The sequence below is a fragment of the Myotis lucifugus genome, unplaced genomic scaffold, assembly GCF_000147115.1.
Source record: "Myotis lucifugus unplaced genomic scaffold, Myoluc2.0 scaffold_820, whole genome shotgun sequence".
In the NCBI taxonomy this organism is placed as follows: domain Eukaryota; kingdom Metazoa; phylum Chordata; class Mammalia; order Chiroptera; family Vespertilionidae; genus Myotis; species Myotis lucifugus.
The window spans coordinates 68,663-88,832 of NW_005871868.1; the positions used below are offsets into that span (position 1 = coordinate 68,663).

A 20,170-nucleotide genomic window follows, 5' to 3' on the forward strand; every position below is an offset into this window, starting at 1 on the left:
CGATCATCGCAGTAGCAACATGACAGTGATGAAGTAGCCAACGAAATAATGTATGGTTGGTCACAACATGGGGAACTGTATTTAAAGGGCCAGAAGGTTGAGAACCACTGGAGTAGAGGGATGGTCAATGGGGGCAGGACCCCGTCCTGGGATTGTCCTTTTCCTCCTCAGGCCTAGGGGGCGGGCAGGTGGGCTTCCCTTGGCCACCCCCACCCCCAAGATTCCCCTTGTGACACCTTCCTTGGTCATCACGGTGCCTGGGCATGAACCCCCGTCTTGCACACAGGGCCACCTATCAATCTACAGGGTGCCTGTGGGAGTTCGGAAAAGGCACTCCTTTCTCAAGTCGCTTTATTGTAACAGTTTTCCCACAGGTAGAAGCACACAAACATCTGTCCCCGTGGTGAATGGGCTTGCCTGCTAGTGATATCCTTGAGCGTGACACCTGCACGGCTGTACGTGGTGGCCCTGAAGGCTCGGAGTGCACCCCAGCTCCCCTACCCTCCTCCGCACCCCCCCCCAACAGGTCACTGTTGAGTCTCACTATTCTCATCTATAAAGTGGGGCTATTGCCCTAGCTGGTTTGGCTCAGTGGATAGAGCATCGGCCTGTGGACTGAAAGGCCCCAGGTTCGATTCCAGTCAGGGCCACATACCTAAGTTGCAGGCTCAATCCCTGGCCCCAGAGGCAACCAATCGATGTGTCTCTCTCACATCAATGTTTCTCTCTCACTGTCTCTCCCACTCCCTTCCACTCTCTCTAAAAAAAAATCAAAAAAAAAAAATCAATGGAGCCCAGCAGGTGTGGCTCAGTGGTTGAGCATCAACCTATGAACCAGGAGGTCACGGTGCAATTCCTGGTCAGGGCACATGCCTAGGTTTCGGACTTGATCCCCAGTGTGGGGCGTGCAGGAGGCAGCCGATCCATGATTCTCTCTCATCATTGATGTTTCTCTCTCTCATCATTGATGTTTCTCTCTCTCTCTCTCCCTCTCCCTTCCTCTCTGAAATCAATAAAATATATATTTTTTAAAATATCAACGGACAAATATCCTTGAGTGAGAATTAACAACAACAAAATAACAAAGAAAAGATAAAAAACCTTTAAAAAAATTAGAAATAGAACTATCATACGCTCCATCAATCCCACTTCTGGGTATATATCCAAAGGATAAGAAAAAATAATAATAATAAATAAAGTGAGGCGATTTACTTGTAACCACAAAACATGGCAATAATCTGGGTTTCCCAATTTCTGGGAGCAAAGATGCACTTGAAGACCCCGCTCCCCTCATGGCCAATCACCCAGGCTACCCTCGCCTCAGTGGGGGCCCTCGAACAACGCTGGAGCCCCGGGCTGCTGACCACAGCCCTTCCTTCCGGCCCAGGCGGCCTCACCTTGTCTCCTGAGTTCTCGTCGTCCTGGATGAACTTGAACTTTTTCCCGTCGAGGCTGTACGCCACCTTGAACACCTTCACGTACTCGGCTCTGCCTGCGCGGCTGGCGCCCTGCGTCACCACGCCCGTCACCTGCATCCTCCGCAGCAGGTTCACCTGGACCCAGGGTGGGCAGGACGGGACACTTACAACTCCCGCGTCCCTTCTACCTCCTCCACTCGCCGCACCCAGAGCAGGGGCAGTGCAAGCAGGGTAAGTGGTGGATGGAGTCTCTCTCGTCCCACCCTGTCAGGACTGGGGACCCAGTGCTCTGGGAAGCCCAGAAGGATGGACAAGACCCCCAGAGACCTCATCCAGTGCAAACAGCCCCTCCACAGCCTGGGCTCGGCTCCCCCTCACCCCGCCCACCTACTCCAAGCCCCCCAAGGCTGCTCTCCACTTACAGACACTTCATCTGGAGCAGTGGTCGGCAAACTGCGGCTCGAGAGCCACATGCGGCTCTTGGGCCCCTGGAGCGTGGCTCTTCCACAAAATACCACGCGCGGGCACGCACGTACAGGGCGATTGAAACTTCGTGGCCCGTGCGCAGAAGTCGGTATTTTGTGGAAGAGCCACACTCCAGGGGCCAAAGAGCCGCATGTGGCTCGCGAGCCGCAGTTTGCCGACCACTGATCTGGAGGAACCTGCTACCTTGATACCTGGACCCCCTGATGAACCCTCCCACGGTGACCCCCAAATGCACACACTCATCTCACCTTTGCTCCTCCCATCATGCCCCCCGCCAGCCCCCCGCTTCCATACCTGGATCCAGGGCTTCCTATCGTAGTTGCTGGCTGTCCAGGCGTTGACAATGCCCGAGCGGTGCAGGCGGGCCAGCTCCGGGGCCCAGCGCTGCAAAGCCATGAAGCCCAAGTGCACGGACGAGGCGGAGATCTGCCGGTCAGCGATGGCCCCCGTCTCCATGCCCAGCGGCATGGCGCACCCTGCAGGGAGGGAGACGGCAGTCGGGTGGCCACCCTCGCAGGCGGGACCCAGAGGACGAGAGAATAAGAAGACAGACGGTGTGGCCTCTGCCCGGGACCCAGAGCAGAGACCACAGGGGACAGCGAGACCCAAGAGGAGGTACCGGGAAAGGGTGCCCGGTGAGGAAGCAAGCACAGCACCCAGGCCTGTACGCCTGAGGCTGCCGTGATTGACAGCTGGAGGCTCCTATCAGGAGGACCACTGCACCCAGCCCCGCCCCTGGCTCCCCCAGGACGGCTTTGGGAGAAGGGGCACCTCAGAGGGCAGTGGGCTGCCCCCAAAGCAATAAGCACACCCGTAAGCAAATCCGTGTGGAATCTTCTAGAACCCCATATGGCACGAGTTTACTGGTGGGACGTGAAGGCCGTTCTGATTTCTCTTGGACCCTCTGCCCTTTCCAACTGCTGGTCCTGCCCCAGCCACCTGCCCAACCGCCCCTGGCCGGGGCCCCATCACCTTCACCATCACCCCAGCGAAGTGGTCAAGGGGTGAGCCATTCTCCTGGCTCCCAGCAGGGAACCCAGGTTCAGGCCACCCTACCGCCGCACCCCAGGCTCACGCAGGGAGAATGGGGTTCAAAGTGGGGCTCCAAGTGTGACAGGCACCCAGGATCAGAGCCGCCAGTGGCTGAGCAGAGGTCGGAACCCAGGTCTGGACTATCCTCACACCCACGTGCCTGTCCCCTTAGGGACTCAAACATGCATTCTTGAGGCTGCAGCCCTAGCCAGTTTGGCTCCGTGGATAGAGCATTGGCCTGTGGACCAAAGGGTCCCAGGTTCGATTCCAGTCAAGGGCATGTACCTTGGTTGCAGGCTCCTCCCTGGCCCGGGCCCTGGTCAGGGCACAAGCAAGAGGCAACCAATCCATGTGTTTCTCTCACATCGATGTTTCTCTCTGTCTTTCCCTCTCTCTTCCACTCTCTCTAAAAATCAATGGAAAAATAGCCTCGGGTGAGGATTAACAAAAAAAAAAATAGGGGGGCTGCAAAGGTCCCTCTGGGGGGCTGCTCGGCCTCTGTAGACGCCTCCTGCCTCGCCCAGGTGCCACCCGTCTAGGGCAGACCCCAGGCCAGAAGCACAGGAGGCTAGGGGGGTAATTCCAACTCAGGCACACACCCATGGTTACCTCGGCGCCCAGCACAGTAATTAGCGGGCCCACCTGTCCCCCACCCAGGGCTGTCTGCGTGGCGAGCCCTCACCCCCCCACACACTCCCCACACACACTCCTGCACCCAGGATGTCAAACACATTGGCCTCGGCCCAGGGCCCATGCCTGTGAGGTGAAGGGCATCAATTAACCTGCTCCCCACAGGGCCCCAGCAAACTTCACGTGTCCCCTCGTCTGTCTGAGGACAACCTCCTGCCCCCTGCTCAGGATGCTCAGGGACAGACACAAAGGACTGCAGAAGTCCGCCCCACCCCCGCAGCCATCCCTGGGCCTGGGCGTGGACTTTTCTGTTCTTTTTTTCTTTTTTAATATATTTCTTTATTGATTTTCAGAGAGGAAGGGAGAAGGAAAGAGAGATAGAAACATCAATGATGAGAGAGAATCATTGATCGGCTGCCTCCTGCACACCCACTACTGGGGATTGAGCCCGCAACCCAGGCATGTGCCCTCAGCCGGAATCGAACCTGGGACCCTTCAGTCCGCAGGCTGACACTCTATCCACTGAGCCAAGCTGGCCAGGGCTGGGTGTGGACTTTTCACACCTGACCAGGAGGGAGGACATGAGAGCCACGGCGGCTGATGTCAGCTGGGCCCACCCAGGGCCATTCTGCGGCTGCCGGGTAAGCAAGCAGGCCAGCAGGCCATGCTGGGCCTCTGACTGTGATGGGACAGCCCAGCCTCCCCAGGCCCCGCCCTCCTCACCTCCATAACGAGGCCGAAGATCAAACATGGGCCGGGAGCTGTCAGACCCTGAGGCCCAAGCTTCATTGACTGACCTCCCGGGCTCCAAAAGATTAAAAATGTGTTTCTTTTCCCCTCTTGGTAGAAAAACCCCAACACTTGCCCTAGCCGGGTTGCTCAGTGGTTAGAGCATCGGCCTGCAGACTGAAGGCACCCAGGTTGGGTTCCTGGTCAAGGGCACATGCCCGGGTTCCGGGCTCGATCCCCAGTGGGGGGTGTGCAGGAGGCAACCAATCAATCATTCTCTCTCATCATTGATGCTTCCATCCCTCTCTCCTTCTCCCTTCCCCTCTGAAATCAATAAAAGTCTATTAACAAAAACAAAACAAAAAAGAAAGAAAAACCCCAACACTTAACCCTGATGCTCTTTATCTGGTTCATGGGGACCCAGGAAGCAGCGCTCGCATGATTCAGGGGCCACCATCCCCCCTCACTCCCCCTGCAGGGACATCTGGCCTGGCCTGCAGCCCCAGGAAAGAAGCCAGGGGAGGAGCAACCAAACCCCGCCCCCACCCTATGGCCTCACGTGGGCTCTGACCCACCCTCGATCTACCCAGAGGAGGCCCTGACACAGAGGCTAATAAGACCAGACATGGCCCGGCTGCCAGGACTGTGGCTCAGGGTCTTCCCCCCTCCCTCCCCTCCCCCACAGCGGGGCAGGCCCCAGATACTCACTGCTCTCACAATGGACGCCCGAGTAGCCTTGCTTGCACTCACAGACATACTGTTTGAAGACATCGCCACGGTGTGCCTCCTCGTCAAGCACCTGGCATTCGGCATCGTTGCGGCAGGGGTTTGGGAAACAGGGACCTGGGTAGGAGGAGGCAGTTAGATGGGCAGGTGATCAGGAAAGAGGGGGAGGGGACGGGGGGTGGGAAACAGGGGGGTGGCAGAGACAGACAGCAGCCGTTGGACCTAGCCCAAAGGGACCCTCTGCCTAAGCTCCGCCCACTGCCCACCTCCCTCTCCCAGGCCTTCCCTCCCTCCCCCACCCTGCCTGGTGGGGCCTGGGCCAGCCTGGCGCCAGGGAGGGTCATGTGTGGGTGGATCAGCCCAAATCAAGGAATCAAGGAAGCACCCAGCTCTGCAAGGGGCTTGCGGAGAGGGGGGGGGGCAGGTTCCAGGGAAATGCTGGCTGACAACCGACAGGTGCGGGGGACACTGCCCACTGCAACACAGACCGGCTCACCCCAGCAGCCTGGGCTGCGACTGGGAGCGAGGGGAGGCGGAGGGAGGCAGGTGCCACCCAGGGCAGGTACCTTTCTCAGTCTCGTTGCAAATGGGCCCCGTAAAGCCTTCGGGGCAGAGGCAATAGAAGGGGAGCTCGTCCTGTGACAGGCAGGTCCCACCGTTCAGGCACTCGATGGAGTCACAGAAGTCACCTGCAGCGGCAGCTCCAGCTCAGGAACAAATTCCTTCGCACAGTAAATGCTTGGGGGGCCCACTACCATGTACGTAAGTGCTGGGCCCCCGAGACAGAGAAATCAGGCGTAGCCCAGGCCTCCAGGAGTCACGGGGACCAGTGAATGGGGTTGACAGGCCCCGTGAGCCTACACAAGGGGCCACTTTCCAGTGGTTTCTGCCAGGGAGACTGCAGTTCTGTGAGCTGGCATAAAAGATGGGGTGGGGGGTGCACCGAGCAGGGGAATGAGGAGAGGACATGCTAAAGAAAGGCAGGCCTGGCCGGCATGGATCAGTGATTGAGCACTGAGCTGTGAACCAGGAGGTCACGGTTCAATTCCCGGTCAGGGCACATGCCCGGGTGGCAGGCTCGATCCCCAGGAGGGGGCGTGCAGGAGGCAGCCGATCCATGATTCTCTCTCATCATTAATGTTTCTCTCTCTCTCTCCCTCTCCCTTCCTCTCTGAAATCAATAAAAATCTATTTATTAAAAAAAAAAAAAAAAGGCAGAAGCACAGAGAGCTGCGTACACTGGGAGACCAGTAAGACAGCTAACCAGGTGGGCTGGGACCGGACCGGAAGGGACAACAAGAATGACAACTTTAGACTTTTCTACCTGCACACCAAGGCCTCGTCACCTTCCTTCAGCCTCCCTACCATGACCCACCAGGAAAAAGCAAATCAGAGATCCTCACTCGGGTTGGAGGGATGGGGACCCTGGTTCCAATTCCGAGAAGGGAACTGTTATCTGCCGAGATGGGCTGGCCTCGCCTGGGGTGGGGAGGCGCTTGGGAGTGACACAAAGATCCCTCTGGCTGCTGGGTGGACAGGTGACAGGATATCAGGGATCTAGGGGACCAGGAGAGCATCGGGGACGCTGCCCCAGGCCTCCAGGTGAGAAAGGAAGGCAGAGGGGGTGAGGAGGGCAGGCGGATGTGAGACACACTGGACGAGGGCTTCAGACGTGGGAGGAGGGCTGGCGAGGACATCACAGCCTCCGCTGGGGGCCTGCCTGGGTGGCCGATGTGCACGATTACCCAGAGTCCCTTGGCTCTGGAGAACGGGGTGAGCCAGGCCTGGAGGGGGGGCTTCTGACCTTAGCGTCCCAGAGGGCTCCCCGGGGCCCCACACCTGCTCGGGGTAAGACACGTGAAACATTTGTTCCTCCCCGCCAGTCTGGCCATGCCGGGCTGGAGCACCCTCCTCCTGGAACCCCAAAGTCCCCGCGAGCCGGGCCGGGCTGCAGGGAAGGGAATACCGTTAATGAGCTCTGGAGCCCTCAGAACTCCACCTTTGCACGGGCCTCGGGAGCTTAGGCGGCTCCCCACGCGCTATTAGTCACTGGCTTTAAATAGCAGGTTAATCCCCTCCCCTGACCTGGCCAGCGGCGGGCGGCGGCTCGGGCACAGACAGGGCCTTGGTAATGGCCAGAGTCCTGGGCTCCGGTCCCAGCCAAGTCCAACTGCGCTTCCTCGCCCTCCCAAGTGGCTGCCGGGCCACGTGGTCCAGGGGGAAAAAGGGAAAGGGAAGGGGACAAGGTGCCTCCTTCCCCTGGGGGCCCTAGACTGACTCACCTGGGGCACAGCAGCCTGAGGACTTCCCGGTCCCAGGAAAAGCCAGATCACCCCCCTACTAACTTAACCACCTTTGGGATTTCAGGGTCCTGCCCTTTTGGTACATTTCTCCAGGCTGCGGGGACTGAGAGGAAGGGGAAGGGACAAGACCCAGGTCTCTAAGGGTTACTGAGGGGAGCCACCAGCTCCCCAGTGCGTGGGAGCCTGGCGTGGCCTCAAAGGCTTCTTGCTGCAGGCCCGGGGTCAGGGGTCAGAGCCAGGCCTCCGCTGTGATCCGCCCACCCTCTGGCTCCAGTCAGTCCTGGAAGTGATGGAGGGGGCGCCTGAAGGGGTCGCCCACCCACCTCCTTCCCCCAGTCCTGGAGGAGGAGGACTGCGGGGCCCCGCTGCCAAGGGGATAAGGCATCCCAGACCCGCCTGCGGGAGGCCCCGCTGGTGGAGGGAGGCCTCCTGGGCGTGGGCGGGGGAGGAGGACCAGGGAAGATACAACAGCAGACCAAGGCCACGGAAGGAGTCCGGAGAGGAAGCCAGCCTGGCCGGCCGCAGCAGGACGCAGCCCTTTTCCGAGGCCTTCCCCAGCCTGGGAATCCTCTCCCGGGCCCCACCTAGAGCCCTGGCATCCCACCCACTTCCCCGCCCTCCCTCCCTCTTATCGCTGGTGAGCGCCGCGCCACGCCACGCGCGCGCGGGCGGAAATCTGCAAGGATCGGACCAGCGGCCAGGGCTTGGGAGGGAATTCGCTGCCCGGGAGGGAAGTTAGTTGGCCGGAGACTGATCGGGACCGGAGTCCGAGAAACTTGCAGCGGGAAGGCGCGCGCGGGGCGGTCACGGTGCAATGGCCTCATGATACAGATGGGGAAAGAGAGGCCCCTCCACAGCGGATTCCTTTGTTATGTTGCAGCCACCTCCCCGGGGATGGCTGGGCTGTCACCCAGTGTCCCGAGCCACCGCCCGGCGCCCCAGCCTCTCTCGCCGACCAAAACTCCCCAGTGCGGAGATGGCGGGAGAGGCCGAGCGCAGCGCGGCCGCCAGCCGGGGCGCAGCGGGGGCGCAGCCGGGGAGGTCGCCCCTCGGCCCCGCCGAGACTCCCTGCCCAAGTTTGTCAACAGTGGAGGTGGAGGGAGGGCGCCGCGCCGAACTTCCGAGCGGAGAGGAGGGGCGAGGGCGGCGCGATCACTCACCGGAGCCGGCGAAGAGGCCGGAGGCGCAGAGCAGCGCGCCGCAGAGCGCGGCCAGCAGGCGGGGGCCCGGCATGCTGCGCACAAGTGGGGGACCCGGCGCGGGACTGAAGATCGGGCCGTGCAGACAGACCGCGGGCTCTCACTCCAGCTCCGGGACCGGAATAAATCAGGCAGCGCTGCACCTCCCACTGGCCCGCGAGCTCCGCCCAGGCCGGCCAGGGGCGGACTCGGGGCGGGGCTCCGCAGCAGGGAGTGACGAGGGGGTCGGAGGCGGAGGGACCCAAGGGTCCTCGCCTCCCACCTCCTGCCCGGCCACGCCCGCCCGGCCTCTGGGTTGGGGGTGGTGTGACCCGGCGCCCGGTCTAAATAGACTGGACAGGGAAGAGCGCAGATGGAGTTGTTTGGGTTTTAGCTGTATTTTTTTTTTTTTACTTTAGACTTAAATAGCTAAACCCTATGCATCATACTAACGAAAATTGCAAGCACACTGAATACCAGCTTCACTTATCAGATTGGCAATGGCACAGAGCAAGTGAGGAGCTCGCTGTGAGCAGGAGGCTGTGGCGAACAGGCCCCAGCAGGCATTGTCGGAGGGCGTGCCAATTGGTTCAGCTTCTCCAGGGAGCGACCGGGTAATCCCTGTCAAAGTGACAGGCGCGGAGCCCAGGAGGCTTAGCAATTCCACGTGTAGGAATCCACCCTACGCAGGTGGCCCTGGCTGGTGTAACTCAGTGGTTAGAGACCCCGCCTGCGGACTGCAAGGTCCCGGTTGGGTTCCGGTCGGGGGCAGGTGCCCCGGTTGCCGGCTGCGTCCCCAGTAGGGGGCGTGCAGGAGGCAGCCGATCCATGATTCTCCCTCATCATTGAGGTTTCCATCTCTGTCTCCCTCTCCCTTCCTCTCTGAAGTCAATAAAAATATATTGGAAAAAGAAAAAAAAAAGGAACTCACATGATGTGCATTCAAAGGAAGCAGAGCACATCCTAGCAGCATCCTTTGACATGGAGTTGATAGGCGGCGGCTCCCTCCCAACCTCCCTTCCCCTCCTCTTACCCCCCTTCCCCTTCCCTCCCCCCACCCCCCGACGCCAGGAAAACACGAGCCGTCGCTGCGCTGCCTCCACAGCCGCCTGCCTACGGCGAACCGGCCCCAACGGCCGTCCCCTCGCTCCTCTCCTAAGGCTCCCCCGAGCGCCACGGGCGCCTGCCCCCCGCCACGCCGCACGCTCCCGGCTCGCGGGCACCTGGCTGCTGCGAGGCGCCACGCACCAGGCCTCCCGGTCCCCGCAGTGCCGCCCGCAGGCCGTTTCCGATGCATTTGCATCCTTGAAGAGCATCTGCAGAAGAGGAAGGAAAAGATGGGTGAGGAAACATATACTCAGTGGCTCTTCTTCCCACAGTGAGAAAATGCTTCGAAAGCTAAGCTGCTGCGAAATGAGGCCATGTCTGTGATCGCACCATTCGTGTCCAGGACAAAATTTGCCAGGTACTAGCAGTTTGCAGTGATTTTTTTTCTCCGCACCAAACCTGTAGGCCAAGCAGAGGATGAGGACAAGAATGTGTTGGAGACCTAGCTGGTTTGGCTCAATGGATAGAGCATGGGCCTGTGGACTGAAAGGTCTCGGGTTCGATTCCGGTCAAGGGCACATGCCCGGGTTGTGGGCTCGATCCCCAGTAGGGGGCGTGCAGGAGGCAGCCAATCAATGATTATCATCACTGTTTCTAACTCTCCTCCTCTCCCTTCCTCTCTGAAATCAATATATATATATATATATATATATATATATATATATATAATTTTTTTTAAAGAATGTGTTTGATTTGCATCTTGTTACAGTGACTGGTTTTATCCCCCTTCTACAATATGCTTACACGGCCACTCTGGCAATTAACACAGAAAATATTGATGTGCTGGCTGCAGCCAGCTATACTCAAATGTGTAGTATTTGCTAGCACCTGCTCAGAGTTCATGAAATCAAGCATTTTATGGAATACAGCCAACAGCCAACCGGAAAAGGGTCTTGGTACTGGACAAGAAAATAACTCTACCTGCAATTTCACTTCTGGAGATGGAAGCCTTTCACCAGTGTCCTCAGAGTGCAGCGTGGTAGAAAGAACCATCCCAGCCCTGGCCGGTTTGGCTCAGCGGATAGAGCATCGGCCTGCGGACTGAAGGGTCCTGGGTTCAATTCCAGTCAAGGGCACATGCCCGGGTTGCGGGCTCGATCCCAGTAGGGGGTGTTCAGGAGGCAGCTGATCAATGATTTTCTCTCATCATTGATGTTTCTATCTTTCTCTTCCTCTCTGAAATCAATAAAAATATATATTCTTTTTTTAAAAAACAACTATCTCGCCCTGACCGGTTTGGCTCAGTGGATAGAGCGTCGGCCTGCAGACTGAAAGGTCCCGGGTTCGATTCCGGTCAAGGGCATGTACCTTGGTTGCCGGCACATCCCCAGTAGAAGATGTGCAGGAGGCAGCTGATCAATGTTTCTCTCTCATCAATGTTTCTATCTCTCTATCCCTCTCCCTTCCTCTCTGTAAAAAAATCAATAAAATATATATTTTTAAAAAACTATCTCTAAGAGGCTGGTTTACAATTATTGGTCAACACTATCCAACTCCATCAATGTAAAGAGGAGAGAAGAGGCTGCCCGGCCGCACCTCCTCCTCTGCTTTCCAGCATTTGGGAGCGCAGACGTCACATGAGCTTGAGCAGAATACACAGCGGCCTCACACTCATGGCCTTTACGCTCACGGCCTGCAAACGCACACCCTCCTTCCCAGAGCCACTGCTCAGCGCACTCCTGCTCTGTGAGCAAACATCCCTGCCCAGGGACCAAACAGCCCGCTTTTGTTGCTAACCCAAAGGCCAAGGGCCAGGGCCCAGTGCTGGGGAATAAATACACTCTCAGTTTCAAAAACGCAAACGTGTTTTCTCGCTGAAACCAGAAAGGTGGGTGGCATTCTGAGGTTCCTTTATGGGAGTTTTCTGGCTTCGGCTGGGGCTTCAATTAACCACTGTCCTCCCTGATGTCTCTGGCGACTACCCCACCCTGATCTCCCCTCCTCTGACGCCTGAAGCCGGACACTCCGGACCAGCCAAAGGTCCCCTCTTCACAGCTGAGCGGCCTCCGGACGTATCTTCTCACCCACCGGCTGCTGCACAAGGGGTTAGAGCTGGATCCAAGCCCCCGCTTCACGTCTTACCTGTCTGATGACCCCTGCCCAGCTGCTCCTCAGGCGCCTTCCTTTTCTTTTTATTTACTTTTTACTTTTTTTAAAATATATTTTTTTATTGATTTCAGAGCGGAAGGGAGAGGGAGAGAGAGAGAGATAGAAACATCAATGATGAGAGAAAATCATTGATCAGCTGCCTCCTGAACAGGGGATGTGCCCGCAATCCAGGTACATGCCCTTGACCGGAATCGAACCCGGGACCCTTCAGTCCGCAGGCCGAAGCTCTATCTGCTGAGCCAAACTGGTCAGGGCCTTTTTACTTTTTTAAAAATATATTTTTATTGATTTCAGAAAGGAAGGGAGAGGGAGATAGAAATATCAATGATGAGAATCATTGATCAGCTGCCTCCTGCACGCCCCCTACTGGGAATTGAGCCCACAACCTGGGCATGTGCCCTTGACTGGAATTGGACCCAGGACCCTTCAGTCTGCAGGCCGATGCTCTATCCACTGAGCAAAACCGGTTAGGGCTTCTTTTTATTTATTTTTTTTTAAATATATTTTTATGATTTTAGAAAGAAAGGGAGAGGGAGAGAGAAATCGAAACATCGATGATGAGGGAGAATCCTTGATCGGCTGCCTCCTGCAAGCCCCCTACGAAGGATTGAGCCTGCCACCCGGTGTTAGGTCTGATCAAATAATTGAATTGATACCCCTCCCCTGGGAACTGACCCTTAGGCCACTTCACAACGGACATTCCCTTTCCCTTAGACCACATTCCACTTGCTAAGACCATTATCTCTCCCCTCTGTACCTTCCCAGGATCCAGACCTGCACAGAGAATTCTCCGTCCAGCAAAAGTCTGCCTAGACCCCTAACCGGTTTGGCTCAGTGGAAAGAGCGTCAGCCTGCAGACTCAAGGGTCCCAGGTTCGATTCCAGTCAAGGGCATATACCTTAGTTCTGGGCACATCCCAGTAGGGAGAGTGCAGGAGGCAGCTGATCAATATTTCTAACTCTCTATCCCTCTCCCTTCCTCTCTGTAAAAAATCAATAAAATATATTTTAAAAAAAAAGCCTGCCTAGAGTCCTTTAAAAACCTCTGACTCCCCTTCTTTGGGGGCTAGTGCCATTTTGGGGCTCAGCCCATGTGGTTTTCCAGGTGACCTAATAAATGCATAATTCTTTACCCCTTTTGGCCTTGTGTGTTCCTCCTTCAGCGACCCTAACATGTGCCCTGACCGGGAATCGAACCATGACCACCTGGTTCATGGTTAGATGCTCAACCACTGAGCCACAATGGCCGGGCAGGCACCTTTATTTTCTTTCTTCAGAGTCTGTCTCCTTTCTTCCTTCCCAAGGGGTTAATGGCACCAAGGGGAGTGGCCTCACTGGCCCAGAACGGTTCCAGCAGCCTGCATCTGCTGCGGACAAGAAACACGCCCACACCTGGGTTGGGTGGGTACTCGCTCTGCTGAGTAGAGAGGAAGTGAAAGAAAGGCCTTAGAAAGATCTATTTTTATAGGGCCCTGATCAAAGCCTTTCTAACTGGGCCAGCTGGACATCTGGACACCCCATCATCTCACGCCTGAGTCCAGAGCAAGGCCATTGCCAGAAGAACATTAAGTCCTTTCCTGGAAGTGGAATTCAGGAAGGCCTGGGGCAAGCGCCCAGGCTGGGCAGGGTGGCGGGCGAGGTGTCAGTAAAATCCAGGCCAGGAGAGCTGGTCACTGGCTAACCCCATCAGCACCACCATCGCCAGCACCAGCCTCTCCAGTTCCTCCCCTCTTCTCATCCTCCAGCTGGACGTGAGGCAGGGTAGTAAGAAGCTAGGAGGGCCCTAGCCGGTGTGGCTCAGTAGATAGAGCGCCAGCCTGAGGACTGAAGGGTCCCAGGTTCGAATCTGGTCAAGGGCACATGCCCAGGTTGTGGGCTTGATCCCCGGTGTGGGGTGTGCCGGAGGCAGCCGATCAATGATTCTCTCTCATTATTGATGTTTCTATCTCTCTCTCCCTCTCCCTTCCTCTCTGAAATCAATACAAATATCTTTTTAAAAAAATTCACTGAGCATCTGCCAAACTGTGTGGTGTGAGGACCCATTTAGAAGCCCAGAGTTGGTATAAAGAAGATTTTAAGCCAGAGACATTTGAAATTCAACAGATACAAAAAGAAGCCTCTGGTGACTTGCCTATCTGACTACAAACAGAAACTTCTGAGAAATTAGGATCGCCATTAATTCCCTCTTCGGGGTGGGTGTACTCCCAGGAAAGGGAGCGAGAGTAACCCTACTATAAATCCGGTCCTTAGTTTCACAGCCCTGAAGGAGACAGAAAGCTTTTTGTTTGTTTTAATCCTCACCGAGGATATTTTTTCATTGTTATTTAGAGAGAGTAGAAGAGAGAGGGAGGGACAGATAGAAATATCTATGTGAGAGGAACATATCGATTGGTTGCCTCCTGCACGAGCCCTGACCAGGGCCGAGGCCAGGGAGGAGCCTGCAACCGAGGTACATGCCCTTGACCAGAATCGAACCCGGGACCCTTCAGTCCGCAGGCCGAGGCTCTAACCAGTGAGCCACACCAGCCAGGGCCCATAGAAGCTTTTTATTCCCCTTCCCTTTCCCCAGCTAAATTAGACAGATAAGCCCCTAATTCTCACCCCGATTTGGAGTTAGTCATCATTGAGCAAGGCTGTGTGTAAATAAAGTCTACTCTCTTGTTAATCTGTCTTTTGTAAATGTAATTCACAGGCCCTCAGGTACAGAACCCAAGAGGGTAGAGAAAATGTTTTTATTCTTCCTTCCCAACAATGCTTTGTACTAAATCTTGTTTTACCCTCCAGTTCTCAGCAGGTCCTGGAGCCCCTAATGACGTCACCTAGCATTCCCAACCTTTTGACCCTAAGACATGAAACCCTTCTCACAGGACCCTTGGGGGGGTGTCTCTGTGGACAAAAGGGGCCACATGCTCACCTGACAAGCTCAGGGGAGGCCTGCATGGCGGTCTTGCAAACTCAGAGACCTAAAGTCAACACAACGGATGGTCTGAAAATTAAATATTTAACTACAAACAGGTTATAGTGGGTAGTCATTTCCTAGGCCAGTATTTTCTCTGACAAAGATCAATGTAGATCTTTACTGAGCCCATTGTCTTTTTGCCTCTAAGATAACATATCTGGGAAATGTCTGGGTAACTTGTAACTTCCTTTTTTCCGGACCCCACAGGGCCCAACAAAGGGCACCAGGACATTCCCTCATGGTTATTGTTATCAATTGTTAATTATGTTAAACTATCCTCTATCTATCTATGTAAAAGAAGCATCTGTCCAACATTTTCCTTTTTATCCAATCCCAGGTGTTTCCCCCTCCCCCCTTTGCTTTCTGTTATGCCCAGATTTCAGGATCCCCAATAGACCACCAGGGAGCCAGCCGAGTCCGATGCAAGAAGCAAAAGAGTCTTTATTCGAGCTAGCTCAGACTCCCCGTCTACCCCATTCGCCGACGCAGCGGCAGGAAGCAGAGAGCCAGCTAGCTCTGTGGGGAGAGGGGTTTTATAGTACGGGGAGGAGAGAGGACTGTGGGCCCTGCCGATTGGCCAGGCGCAAGTCTGGGTCTTGTTACACAGGATGTGGTTGTGTCTATGGCGCGCACTTCCCTTGATTATCATTGGTTAGTTTAAAGAAATCCTAGGTGTGGCTAGCAGAGGCTTGGGCTTCCGGGAAGAAGTTCCTTGCTGAGCACATGGCTGCTGCCCAAAAATGGAGGATTCGGGGCAAGATGGAGGGCATAGCCCTCGCCCTTTCACTTTCTCCTACTTCCTTAATCTATCACCAGGGGATTTCATGTAACCCACCTACGTCCCTTTCCTTTGATTGCCATGTATAAATACAGATGTAACCCACCAATCTTCGGAGCATTATCTCAATCCATTGAGCTTCTGTTCCCAGCATAGGTCGACAGTTTGGCTCAAATAAACTCAAAAAAATTCTTTACAGGTTTCAATGTTTTTTTACGTTAACATCTCCTTTCCCAGCCTTGCTCCCCGCTGTGCTGTCCAAGGTTCTACCAACCTCAGCAGAGGAATTCCCTGGGACAGGGGCCTTCAGCCAGAATCCACTCCTTCCCCAGCACATCCACAGGTCAAAGATATTTGTCTTCTCTTTCCCTTTTAATGCATTTTTATTGATTTCCGAGAGGAAGGGAGAGGGCGAGAGAGATAGGAAGATCAATGATGAGAATCACTGATCGTCTGCCTCCTGCACGCCTCCTACTGGGGATCCAGCCCGAAACCCAGGCATGTGCCCTTGACCGGGAATCAAATTGTGACCCCTTGGTTCATACGTCTGTTCGAAAGACCAAAGAAAAACCAAGCGACGTTTTTAGAGAAAGGGAGGGACACTGTTTAATGCGCCAGCGGACTCAGGGAATAACTTTCCAAATCTGAGTAAAGTAAAATGCAGGGGGCTTCTCTTTATATCTCCCTGTGGTCTTTGTCCCGCAAATATGGATTATGCTTCTGGTCCTTTTTTCGGGCCTTGCAAGAAAGCCACCAGGTTATTGGGGGTCTCCAGGCCATATCTGATGGTTTGGCCTGGCTCCAGCGTTAATAACCCTCCCTCCGGGACAGTGCACTGTTCACAGTTTTATGGCCTCTGCAACAGGTTCTGCAAGACCAGTTTCTGGAAAAGAAGTAATGACTTCATTACAGGTTATCAAGAATGTACATTGGGCTGGCTGGCATGGATTCTGAATGCTAGCCCCCCAAATATCAGGGTTACATTGGAATTAGCTTTTTAGCCTCCTTAGGTCGACACTCAACCACTGAGCCACACCTACCGGGCAAAGATATTTGTCTTTTTTAAAGAATTTCATTTCTAGCCCTGACCGGTTTGGCTCAGTGGATAGAGCGTCAGCCTGAGGACTCAAGGGTCCCGGGTTCAATTCCAGTTAAGGGCATTTGCCTTGGTTGCGGGCATATCCCCGGTGGGGGTATGTGGGAGGCAGCTGATTGTTGTTTCTCTCTCAGCGATGTGTTGTTGTTTTTTTTAAATGTTCCCAGTAGGCTGAATGCTATGCTACCAACATAGCAGAAAAAAAAAACCTATTGGGGAAATGTTTTGTGGTCATGTCCACAGCAAATGAGAAACTGCATTCTAAAAGCCTTGGTAATGACCATTCTCATCGATGTTTTTTAACTCTCTATCCCTCTCCCTTCCTCTCTGTAAAAAATCAATAAAATATATTTTTCTAAAAAAGAATTTCATTTCTGGAGTCCATAGTTGTCTTTCTAGAATCTAGAATGCTGATTAACGCTCTGGGGGCAAGCATGTCAAACTCAAAGGCTAACAGGGGCCAAATAAGTGAAGCATGTGGCCCGCGGGCTTTGAGTTTGACATGCTTGCCCTGGGGGCTTCCGCCAGACAGGGCTGGTCTTTGGCCAGGGAGCTTTGGCACACCAAGTCCAGAACCAAGTCTCCCCAGCAAGGTGCCTGACTTGCAGAAAAGCCTCATTTCTCCAATAACCCAGCTCAGCGTGGCTGAATCAGATACAGAGTTCATACTTCACACCCTGCTCCCCAGCCCCAAGGGCCTGCCAGGCACCAGACAGGGTCCCAACCAGCCAGACCCTTCAAGGCTGCTTCTCTCAGACACACAGACACACACACACACACACACACACACAACCGGCAGAAGCTTTGAAATGACCACTTGTAAAGGCCGATCAAATTCCTAGCAATTCTTAGCCAAGGGCGGTCTTCTTCCTTCTCAGCCCCTGTTTAGCTGGGGGAGGGGGAGCGGACATTCTTCTGGGATCTTTGTGTTTGGGGATGTAGAGTTGAGATGTGGGAGCAAGTTGATGCATACAGATAGGTAGATAAACGTGAAAATCCTCCCAGGCCGTGGGAATGGGGGCGCTCCTTTAGGGGCAGAATCCAGGAGAAGGCAGAAGGTCTGTGTTTGCACCTATGGCAGTGATGGCGAACCTTTTGAGCTCGGCGTGTCAGCCTTTTGAAAAACCCTCACTTAACTCTGGTGCCGTGTCACATATAGAAATTTTTTTATCTTTGCGACCATAGTAAAACAAAGACTTATATTTTTGATATTTATTTTATATATTTAAATGCCATTTAACAAAGAAAAATCAACCAAAAAAATGAGTTCGCGTGTCACCTCTGACACGCGTGTCATAGGTTCGCCATCACTGATACGAGCTCTGTGAAGGTGCCCTCTATTAGGGTCACCTTCCTTCTTCCGTGACCCTAACACCCTCCCTCACCTCTGCCCCGCTGCCTCGACTACTGAAAGGTCAAAGGGCAGGAAGGAACTACCAGCGGAAAAAACTTCCAAACCTGTAAGAATCGTGATGAGTTTATTTGAACCAAACTGACCATGGCTGGGCAGCAAAATCTCAACGGATTGGGAAAGTTTCGCCATTCTCTGGCGTATTTTACACATTATAATCAAAAGAGAAAGCAGAAGGGGGTTACAGGATATCCACTGGAGATAGATTTGGGAGGGGGGAAAGAGCAAAGAGCAAAGGGGAGTGGTGAGGAGAATTGGGGGATCGCATAAAAAGTAAGTAGATACTTCTTCTACATAACAATGAGAGGCTTGGTAGTCTCTCCTCCGGTGGGCGATTGTGACCCGAGGGGTCTGGAAAAAGGAAATTACCTCAACATTCCACAGGCAGTTATTTTAGATGCAAAAAGACAATAGGCTCAGTTAAGGTAAAGATCAACCTTTAGGTCCAGCCTGGTGTGGCTCAGTGGTTGAGGGTAGACCCTGGAACCAAGAGGTCACTGGTTCAATTCCTGGTCAGGGCACATCCCCGGGCTGCGGGGCTCCATCCCCAGTCTGGGGCCTGCAGAGGCAGCCAATCAATGATTCTCTCTTATCATTGATATTTCTAGCTCTCTCTCCCTCTCCCTTCCTCTCTGAAATCAATAATATATATTTGAAGAAAAAAAAGATCGACCTGCCGAAACCGGTTTGGCTCAGTGGATAGAGCGTCAGCCTGCAGACTGAAAGGTCCCAGGTTCGATTCCGGTCAAGGGCATGTACCTGGGTTTCGGGCACATCCCCAGTAGGAGATGTGCAGGAGGCAGCTGATCGATGTTTCTCTCTCATCCATGTTTCTAACTCTCTCTCTCTCTCCCTTCCTCTCTGTAAAAAATCAATAAAATATATTTTAAAAAAAAAGAAGAAAAGATCGACCTTTATGAGGGAAAATACTGGCCTAGGAGGTGACTACCTGCATTACTCGCTTTTAGTTAGAAAGTTTTAATTTCAGCCCTAGCCAGTTTGGCTCAGTGGATAGAGCATTGGCCTGCGGACTGAAGGGTCCCTGGTTCGATTCTGGTCAAGGGCACGTGCCCAAGTTTCGGGCTCGATCCCCAGTAGGGTGCATGCAGGAGGCAGCCAATCAATGATTCTCTCATCAATGAAGTTTCTATCTCCCTCTCCCTTCCTCTCTGAAATCAATAAAAATATATTTTAAAATAAGAGAGAAAGTTTTAATTTCAGACCATCCTATGTGATTACTTTGAGTCTCTGTGTTTGTAAGGCCCACCATGCAGGCCTCCCTCCCCTGAGCTTATCAAGTGTAGCCCTGCCCTTTGACTTTAAGTATTCCAGGCACCTTCCAAGAGCCTGCAACTTGCCCTAACCGGTTTGGCCCAGTGGATAGAGCGTTGGCCTGTGGACTGAAGGGTCCCGGGTTCGATTCTGGTCAAGGGCATGTACCTAGGTTGCAGGCACATCCCTAGTAGGGGATGTGCAGGAGGCAGCTGATCGATGTTTCTCTCTCATCGATGTTTCTAACTCTCTATCCCTCTCCCCTTCTCTCTGTAAAAAATCAATAAAATATTTTTTTTAAAAAAACCCCACAAATTACACCTCTCAAATTACAAGCCACAGTGGATCCAGATGACTTACCTGTACTTGCAAAGTGGCCCCGGAAAGTACAGGAGAGTTAACAATTAACTAGTTAGCAATGGACTGAGATGCATGAAATTCTCCATCCTCACTTGGGCTGGGCATATAGTATCTGGCAGGCCTTGGGCGGAATGCCACAGGTGCATCCAGGTAACATGACCAGAAGGCGCTGGAAGTCCAGCAGGGCAGCGACCTCATCCAGGGGCTCAGGAGGCAGAGGTGATAAGGGCGCTGTGAGGGGTTCTAGCTAAGACCACTGGCTCTCAGAGACAGTGCTAACGCCTGGAATTGCATGCCTCGCACTCCATGCATCTCTGCTTGTGCCTTCCTGCGGCAACATTCATGCTTTCCAATGCGGGCGTCTCGGTCTGAAAACCCATGTCCTCCCTGAAGTAGCCAGTGGAGGCCCTCTTGTTGCCTAACTTCCCTGATGCATGTGGGGAGAGGGGGTCCCCCAAAGCCCTCTGCCTTAGAATGGCAGCCTCCTGCTTGCTTCCCCAGCACCTCCCAACTACTGCCCTGGACGCACCCCTCCAACGCCAGGCTTAGGGGCTTACTTCTCCCAGTCATCACGAAG

General features: G+C 54.2%; 1 protein-coding gene and 1 non-coding gene across 2 annotated transcripts in view; both read right to left on the reverse strand.

Moving 5' to 3' along the window:
* The window catches only part of LOC102437978 (lactadherin), a 9,857-nt gene extending 1,191 nt beyond the window's left edge, over positions 1-8,666 (reverse strand). The window contains exons 1-5 of the mRNA XM_006106403.3: positions 8,485-8,666; positions 5,588-5,710; positions 5,004-5,138; positions 2,199-2,380; positions 1,398-1,553 (exon numbers count right to left, since the gene is read on the reverse strand). Coding sequence (XP_006106465.2) covers positions 1,398-1,553; positions 2,199-2,380; positions 5,004-5,138; positions 5,588-5,710; positions 8,485-8,557 — 669 coding nt within the window. The 5' untranslated portion in view covers positions 8,558-8,666. The remainder of the gene's footprint in view (positions 1-1,397; positions 1,554-2,198; positions 2,381-5,003; positions 5,139-5,587; positions 5,711-8,484) is intronic.
* Positions 8,667-16,705: 8,039 nt separating this feature from the next.
* LOC111824014 lies at positions 16,706-16,833 on the reverse strand. The gene has a single exon (XR_002827138.1). It is a non-coding gene; the product is annotated as a small nucleolar RNA SNORA32 (small nucleolar RNA).
* Positions 16,834-20,170: the final 3,337 nt, after the last annotated feature.